Consider the following 9,050-nt stretch of genomic DNA (forward strand, 5'->3'; position numbering starts at 1 on the left):
AGAATGAAGGACAAAAATCACATGAACATCTCTATAGATGCATAAAAAATTCATCACTCCATGAGAAAAAACAGTCAAAGAACTAGGAGTAGAAAGAAATTACCTCAACATAATAAAGGCCACAACTAACATCATACTCAGTGGTGAAAAACTGAAATCTCTTCTTCTAAGATAAGGAACAAGGCAAGGAAGCCTGCTCTCACCATTATGTTAGTATTCAACAACTGGAAGTCATAGCCAGAGCTGTTAGGAAAGCAAAAGAAATAAAAGGCATCCAAATCAGAAGGAAGTAAAATTAGCTCTATTGAAGAGAGCGTGATTTTGTACATGCAAAACTCAAAAGATTACATGCGCCCACACACACACATGCACACAACTGGTAGAACTAATAAACAAATTCAACAAAGTTGTAGGACACAAAATCCAAAAGCAAAATTCAGTTGTATTACTATACACTAACAAAGAACAATTTGAAAAGGAAATTAAGAAAACAATTCCATTGACATTAGCAGCAAAAAAGGATAAAATACTGAGGAATAAACTCAAGCAAGGAGTCAAAAAACTTGTACACTGCAAACTACAAAACATTGCTGAAAGAAACTGAAAAAGACAAATAAATGGAAAGGCATCTGTCTGCACAGACTGGAATACTAAATATTGTCAAGCAGCCCATACTATCTGAGGTGCTTAATTTTATGTGTCAGCTTGACTGGTCCACAGAGTGCCTAGATATTTAGTCAAACATTATTCTGGGTGTTTCTGTAGGGTGCTTTTTCATGAGATTAACATTTAAATCAGTCAACTGGGTAAAACAGATTTCCCCCCGACAACGTGGGTGGGCTTTACCTAATCAGCTGATAGGCTGAATAAAACAAAAAGGCAACCTTTCCTCATGTAAGAGAATTCCTCCTGCGTGAAAGCCTTTGGACCTGGGACATCAGCTTCTTTTCCTGCCTTTAGACCCAAACTGAAATATCAGCTCTACTGGTTTGGTTCTTAGGCCTTCTAACCTGGACTAGAGCTAAACCACAGGCTCTTCTGGGTCTCCAGCTACCCAACTCACCCTCTAGATCTTGGGACTCACCAGCTTCTATAATTGAATGAGTCAATTCTTTTACACACACACACACACACACACACACACACACACACACACTCCACTGGATCTGTTCTTCTAACACATTACCCAGAGTGATCTACAGATCCAAAGCAAACCCTACTCTTTTCGTGCCTAGCGCAGCCATGGCTCGGGGTCCCAAGAAGCCCCTGAAATGCGTAGCAGCTCCAAAACATTGGATGCTGGATAAACTGACTGGTGTGTTTGCCCCTCGTCCATCTACCGGCCCCCACAAGCTAAGGGAGTGTCTCCCCCTAATCACTTTCCTAAGGAATAGACTTAAGTATGCCCTAACTGGAGATGAAGTAAAGAAGATTGGCATGCAGCATTTCATTAAGATTGATGGCAAAGTCCGCACTGATATAACCTACCCTGCTGGTTTTATGGATGTCATCGGCATTGATAAGACTGGAGAGAATTTTCGTTTGATCTATGACACCAAGGGTCGCTTTGCTGTTCATCGTATTACACCTCAGGAGGCCAAGTATAAATTGTGCAAAGTAAGAAAGATATTTGTGGGGACAAAAGGAATCCCTCATCTGGTAACCCATGATGCTCGTGCCATCCGTTACCCTGATCCCCTGATCAAGGTGAATGATACCATTCAGACTGACTTGGAGACTGGCAAGATTACTGATTTCATCAAATTTGACACTGGTAACCTGTGCAAGGTGACTGGAGGTGCTAACCTGGGAAGAATTGGTGTGATTTCAAACCGGGAGAGGCATCCAGGTTCTTTTGATGTAGTTCATGTGAAAGATGCGAACGGCAACAGCTTTGCCACATGGCTCTCAAACATTTTCATTATTGGCAAAGGCAACAAACCGTGGATCTCTCTTCCTCGTGGAAAGGGTATTCGCCTTACCATTGCTGAGGAGAGAGATAAGAGATTGGCAGCCAAACAGAGCAGTGGATAAAATGATCTCTATGTGATGAGATTGGAAAAGTCTTTCTAATTAAAGATAATACCAAGTGGAAAAAAAACAAAAACAAAAACAAAAAACAAAGCAAACCCTATCAAAATCCCAATAGCATGCTTCACAGAAATAGAAAAACTTGTCCTAAAATTTAAGTAGAATCTAAAGAGATCCTTAACAGGCAAAGCAATTTGGACAAAGAAAAAGTAGAGAACTCAGACTTCTTGATCTCAAAACATTACAAAGCTACAGTAATCAAAACTGTGTGTTACTGCCATATTAACAAATAGACCAATGGAGTTAAAACAGACATCTGAGAAATAAACCCTCAATTTTAGAAGATGTGCCAGGCAGTGGACTTCCTGATAGAGGGGGAAAAAATAGCTTTTTTAGATCTTTGGATCAAAGCAAGGACTCTGGAGTCAGACCGCTTGGCTTCAATTCTACCACTGATTCCCATGGGCCAAATGACCATGGGCCAGTGGCCGAACCTCTCAGTACCTGTTTCCTCACCTGTAAGAGGCTGGTAATCATTAGTACTATAGTCCTAGGAGTGTCACAAGGAAGCATTACTATTTACGTACAGCACTTAGAAGAGTGCCGGGCATGGGGTCTCTGCTGTGTAAGTTGCCTTTCATAGATTGTGCCAAATTACCTCCCAAATGGATTTCTTGCACCACCGCCACAGAGGTTTGCTCCTAAACTCTCCCACTCTCAGAATGGTTAAGCACTTGGAAGCTTGTCATCCTAGTGTGTGAAGCCCGATTCGTGGTTTTAGTTTACATCTGCAGGATCAGCAGGGGTGAGCATCTTTGCGGGTGTAACTGGACACTGACTGAGACTCTCTCTTCTTTGAATTGCCTCAGAGTGGGGAAAGAGCTGAGGGAGTGAGGTCAACCCCAGTCTGTCCCCCAAATCTGCCTGCCAAGAACGTTTGATGGAGCAGTTGAGGCAGAGATGTTACAGAACAAAACTACGATCCCTTTGTCCTCTGGCCACTTAGGGAGAAGTACGCCGACCACTCATCACTGAGTGCGGGATTCCTCTGCCCATTCTCCCATTGGGTCATAAGACTTGAGGTGGAAGGAGGGCTGGCAAATGCTTTCAGCACGTGCTAGGCGCCCAGCACCCTCAGTGCCTGCCCCAACCCCCCCTCAGCCTCCCGCTCCACCCACTTCGTACACAGTCGGAACTCAGGGTTGTGACTCTAACCGGAAAGGGGAGGTGGGACAGGAGGAGGTGGGACGAGAGGCTTGACAGAGATACACTCGCAGCATGACCTTCACCAGCCAACTCGCCAACTGCCGGCATGGCTTTGGGGCTTGGCAACAAACCAGAGGAGGCCCTCGACCCCATTGGTTACACCTCGAGGGGGCGGGCAAACAAGGCGCGTGCTGGTTGGCGGGAACCGGACCAATGAGGAGGCGGCAGCGCTGGCACGCTGAAAGCCTCGCGTCGTTTGCGGCGATCTCTTGCGTGCGGTGCCTGTGGTGCTTGACGGCACGTCCAGACGCCACCCGCCTCAGGTGCCCCGACCGCCATCACCGCCGCCACCGCGACCCGGTTGATAAACCGTCGCCGCCCCAGGTCCGGCGGCCACCCAGATCGCGACATGAGCTCCTCAGATGATGAGGTGCTTGTTTGGGGACCGGGTTTCGGCTCAGAGTGCGGGGAGCAGACCAGCGGCCTTGAGGCCGGTTCCACAGCCCCGCGGGGACCCGGCCCCGACCCCGGCCCCGAGCCCGGGGCACCGCAAAGTGGCGAGGGTGAGGGCGGGGATGGCTTCCCAGACCCTGAGGGCTTCGAGTCAGAGCGGGAGGTGCTGGAAGCGGGAGGGCCGGTGCTGTTGGGCTGCGAAGGTCGACCTGGCTCCCCGGCCGACGACACAGGGTACGTCGTGCAGCTGTCTGACGAGTCAGTGGCGGCCATCCTGCGGCAGCTGGCCGACCTGGACTTGCTGGGCATCCGCAGACACATGTCCCCGGAGAGCCACGGGGTCGGCGACGTGTCTCCCTTGCGGGACGTCGAGGCGCGTCCCGGCAGTCGAGGCGCGGCCGCCCAGAGGTGTGGGGAAGCGGCACGGGCTGAGGCCGGCCCTCGCTGGGTCGGCAGGCCCAGGGCGGGCCGGGCCTGGGGGAACCCTAAGAGAAGCACTAACGTGGCTGTGGATCGCCAGTGGCCCCCCTCAGTAAGCCCAGCCAGGCTGTTCTCCGACTCCGAGTCCTCTGATGAGTGCAGTGAGATACAGCCTATGAGGGTGAGCATTTATCCCAAAGACGGAGGCCAGGCCAAGCTGAACAGCCCCAAGGATCCCCGGGACACACCCAGACACTCGAATGTCCAAGGCAGGGAGACTCTCCCTAACGTGCCAGGCACTTGCCTGTCCTCGGCTCCGCGAGGATTGATTTCGGTTGTGGAAAGGCAGGGCAAGCAGGGCGATGCAGAGCAGGAGACTATCTCACCCCCTAAGAAAATACAGAGCGTGCTCTGGGGGAAGGGGGGCAGCCTGCCCAGCTTCCCGGGAGTAGCAGCAGCAGCAGCTACTGCAGCTGCCGCTACAGGCAGGCTGCCGCGGCCCAGTCCTAGGAGGAAGAGGGTCCAGGAGAAGAAATCCCTTGGGGGCGTCTCCAAACCTGCCCTGGGGAGAACCTTCCCTTCCTGGGGACGGGGAATCTCGGCCACTCCCCTGGATCCGGCCACCTTCCCCCCAATCTCCGGCATCCCGCTGCTTGGGAGGTCCCAGAAGTATGCCTCGGTCCCTTGGGGAGCCAAAGAGTCCAAGCACACCGGCGCTGGGAAGAAATCTGTGGCTAGGCGGGCCCGGGAGTTGGTGGCAGCAACGGCGGTGTCAGGGGAAGACAACGACCCAAATAGAGACCCAGTCCCAAAGGGCCAAGTGAGTATGCCAGGCCCCTCCTCTCTCCCCACTCTTCCCCTCCCACCCTCCCCAGGACACACGTCTTCACCCGGTGCTCCCCTCTCTCCATTCCTCAGGGGTCGTCACTGGGTGACCCTCGGCCACTGGGTCATTAGGATGCCAGTTTGGGGTCCTTTTACTAGGGACAAACGTTAAGGTAGCACTTTGGGTGTGCTGGGCTCGGTTCTCCACCCTTGGCCTGTTTCCAGCCTCCTCCATGAGGCTGGGGCTGGCGTGGAAGGGAATTGATTTGAGGGGACCCCTTAAAAGCTTCACAGAGCTTCGGTGTTTAGACGCATCACTTTCCTGAATCCTACTTCCTGGCTGTTCCCCAAACCTTCCTTGCAGGGGCCCCGGGCTTTCTCAGTGCCACACTGTTGTCCCCTGCTCAGCTCTGCCTGCTGGCCTGGGGCTGACTGACAGAAAATGTGCTAAAGAGATCAGCCTTTCAATTCTCTTTCCAATTCCCTGCCTCAGCTCAGTCTTGAATTATACGAGCTCTCTCACACACAGACATAGACACATAAATGCACTGGTACACACACGCACACACACACACACACACACACACACATACACACACGTCCTTACTCCAGATCAGTGAGAAATCTTTGTTTTTAGCTGGCCACTGACAGGCCGTGGCCATCTTGTCCACGGGTGCATCATGGAGAACCCAGCACCGCCAACCTCAGCATCAGAGGTGGGCAGGATTCAGGCAACTCAAAGCCCGTGGCCATGAACAAGGGAGAAGTCATGCCCAGAGGGCCTGGCCCCTCAGGTGAGTGTCCTGGGTTTTGATTTGGGGGGTGGAGACCAGGGGTGAGGGCAGAAACCTCTGTCTCTGACTCACTCTCTCTTTTCTGGGGGCTCAGCGTTGCTCTCAGGCCACTTCTCCCATGGGAAACAGGGTGTCAACAGGGCTGACCCTGGCCCCATCACCTTCTGTGTGGGATTTGTTTGGCAGGGGTGATTGGTGGCAGTGCCCCAACAGCTACTCTGGGCGTAGACCTGCAGGCTAATAGCCTTTTCTGTGAAGTGCTGTTCGCCCACATTGCTCTCCCAGGTGCTGGCTGTGGCTGCCGCTCTGGGAAGCTCGAACCCAGAACCACAGTCTTTGGAGACCATCGTGGTGAAGTGGCTGCCCCTGCGGAATAGGAGGGGCAGGCCCAGAGAGAAGGTTTGGGCTGCCTGCCAGGCAGAGCAGGGGAGGCTTGATGCTAGCAGAGGGTGGTACTGCCTCACCTCACGTTAGACCCTGCTTGGCCCTTTCCACCTCACTGGGAGCCTGGGAAGCTGGATGGTGTGTCTTTTCCCTGTCAGGTGACCAGAAACCAGCTGACCATCACCCAAGACTGAAAAGGCGGCAGCAGCCACCCAGAAGGCAGGGCTGTCCTCGGGTAATGCTTCTTCTGACTCCTGGAAATGCACACCCAAACCCCATGGTGGGATCTGGGTCCAAGTTCAACTGATATGTGTGGGCCCCCTCCCCCCCGTCCCCATCCCACACCCCAGGGAGGGAGCCCACCTCCTTTCCACTGAGGAAAGTCTTTCCCTTGCCAGTCTGGACACCTGGCTTTGGGATGGAGGGCCCAGGGGAGAGGAGAGGAGGAGGAGAGGGGAGGCGGGTGTATACTAACCATTTCTCTTCCTCCTGTGTCTGCTGGCCTAGTGTCTGGTGCTACAGAAAGAAATAGACGACCTTAAGGAGCAACTTGGTATGAGGAACCAGGGACAGAGAGCAGCGGGTTCTCAGTGCAGAAGCGGGGTGGGCCCTTGGGGTGGGGTGGGCTGCAAGTGCAGGGGACCTCGCAGGGATCAGCATTCCTGTGGGGAGGAGAACCTAGCAAGCCTGCCCCTGGGGCGTGCGGACAAGTAACAACGTACTGTGTGGACTGCGTGCACACTCCGCCAGCCATTCGAGTCCTAGAGAGTTCCTTCTGATAGGACTTGTAGAGATGCCTTGTTGATCTGGTGTGGCCTCTAAGGTTCTTGGTGGATATTTTGCGAGACAATTTTTGAATGGTTTGGGCGTGGCCCCAAGCTTGAGAGCTGCTGGCACATTTTGTTTCCTTTTAGGAAATGGCTCCACATTTAATTCCGGTAGTGGGGCCCGATCAGGCCCAGAGCTCTTTCTTTGCATCAGGGCTGGGGGTACGTGGGTTTCAGGTTGCAGGGCTAGGTGGTTCCCCACGGGGACAGGGGGACAGGCTTCTGTGTCCGTCTGTCTGGAGCACCTGTTTATGCCTCTCCCTGTTGCAGCCTCCATGCAGTACCTGGCTGAGAAGTTCCGGATCCTTTGAAGTGAGTGTTACACATTCCATACCCCTTCCCACAACGTCGGCTGTTGAGCAGGGCTGTGGGCTGGCCCTGGCTTGAGGCTCTTCCCTGACTGCTGTTTCACAGGTTGAGCCCAGTATCTTCCTGCAAGAGGAGCAGCTGTTACCTCCGGGACCGGCGAGCTGTGGCCAAGCTTGTTGCCTCTTGTTCTGCCTCCACCAGGGCATCCTCTGCCCCTTGTTTTGCCCCCTCTCTGCCCCAGTCTCACAGCAGTTGTTTTTTTAAAAAATTAATTAATTTATTTTACTTTACAATATTGTATTGGTTTTGCCACAGCAGTTTTTGATTAAAGGACTTCTCATATTCTGTGTTCTGCCCTCTCTCTGCGGGGTAGGGGTTAAGGGAGTGGGACGAGGCCTGGTGGGAAGCTGTTCCACCTCAGAGCATTTTCCAGAACAGTACCTCTGGAATCTGTGGTGGGGACTCTGGGTCAGCCTCTGCTACCATCCAGGCCGTCAGGCCAGCGGAGCGCCCCCAGTCTGTGTTCTGTGTGGGCTCTGTCTGGCCACATTGGCACGTCCTCCCTTTTCCCTGAAGGCCCTCTTCTAGTTCTCTAAACACCCTCCTCTGGGGTTTAGCAGTTTCCATTCATTGCTGCCATTCTGCCTCCCTGTCAGAAGGAACTCGTGACCCCCTTACAGAGCTCCAGTCTTTCACCCTTCCCTCACTGCACTCACTGTCCTGCTTACCCTGACCACTCTGCTTTCCTGTCAGAGCACCCTCGATCCCTCCCCTGGCTTGCCATCGATGACCTTGCCTGCATGTTTACTTAAGTAGGTGGTAACAGGCACAGGTGTGCTCATCTTCCCCATTCCCGGGCCCTACCCTCTCAGTGGAGTCTCTACCCCACCCCCCGGTGCCACCTTGCAAGCAGGAACCTGCATACTCTCCCCCTCTCCTCTTTAGCACTCATCCCCGAGACTCAGGCACCAAAACTTTTGCTTCCCCTTCCTCGGGGTCAGTAAAGGGCATGAGGATGAATCTTGGACCCAGTGAACTGGGGAGCAGGAGCAAAGGTACAGGGAGCACAGGAGAAAAGCTGAGGTTAGTTGCCGAGCTGGAAGTCAGGAGAGGCGTCTGGTGCCAATCTGGGGCAGAGTGCACCCTGACAGCTAGAGATGGATGGTCCAGTCCTTGGAGCTTTCATGGCCTCCCTGCCCTAGCCAGCTGACCAGCCTACACTCCTGCAGCCTGGATGTCTCTCTGCCCTTGAGTGGAAACAGGCCCGTCAGGCTCTATGACAAGTATGGTTGGTAAGTCTGTGTTCTTACAGGGTCTCCATCAAATACTGTTCCACCAGCCCCATGACATAGATTTTCCTGCAAATGATGTTTCCCAGAGTGTCCCAGCTCAGTCTCCCAGACTACTTGTTAGGGCACACAAGACTAAGTCTGAAATCCATGTTCAATTCCCCCCCGCCCCCGCCCTGAAGTTTGGGGAGGACTTCCTTCTCTCAGCCAAGACCCCAGGGCTGTGCCAGCCTGCGACTCAGAGGGACACATTTGTATTTGAGTGAAGTGAGGGTAGGTTCTGCCTGACTCCCTTCCTGAAAGACCATGGTTTTATTTCACAAAAGAGGGTATGATGCACATTCCAAGTTGGTGCCTGGGCATCTCTGTGTGTGAATAAAAGTCATCAGGGATAATGCCCCTTGAGGCAGAAAGATGTGAATCAGGGAGTAATGGAAGTAGAGACTGGTCCAGATTCTGTAAGGCATTGAGTGAGCCAAAGCAAGGGTTGGATCTCCTTTATTCAAGGGGTG

The 9,050-nt window shown here is 52.9% G+C and overlaps 1 protein-coding gene and 1 pseudogene across 1 annotated transcript; both read left to right on the forward strand.

The window, feature by feature from the left end:
* Window positions 1-1,219: 1,219 nt before the first annotated feature.
* Window positions 1,220-2,092, forward strand: LOC614449 (ribosomal protein S4, X-linked X-like pseudogene; annotated as a pseudogene).
* Window positions 2,093-3,510: 1,418 nt separating this feature from the next.
* MGC152340 (uncharacterized LOC785476) lies at window positions 3,511-7,589 on the forward strand. The gene is given in 6 exon segments (NM_001099194.2): window positions 3,511-4,930; window positions 5,573-5,729; window positions 6,272-6,348; window positions 6,621-6,666; window positions 7,211-7,252; window positions 7,355-7,589. Coding segments are annotated over 5 exon segments (1,605 nt in total). The 5' UTR covers window positions 3,511-3,646; the 3' UTR covers window position 7,252; window positions 7,355-7,589.
* The last annotated feature ends 1,461 nt before the right edge of the window (window positions 7,590-9,050 follow it).

Source organism: Bos taurus, unplaced genomic scaffold (assembly GCF_002263795.3).
Source record: "Bos taurus isolate L1 Dominette 01449 registration number 42190680 breed Hereford unplaced genomic scaffold, ARS-UCD2.0 Leftover_ScbfJmS_1959, whole genome shotgun sequence".
Classification (NCBI taxonomy): domain Eukaryota; kingdom Metazoa; phylum Chordata; class Mammalia; order Artiodactyla; family Bovidae; genus Bos; species Bos taurus.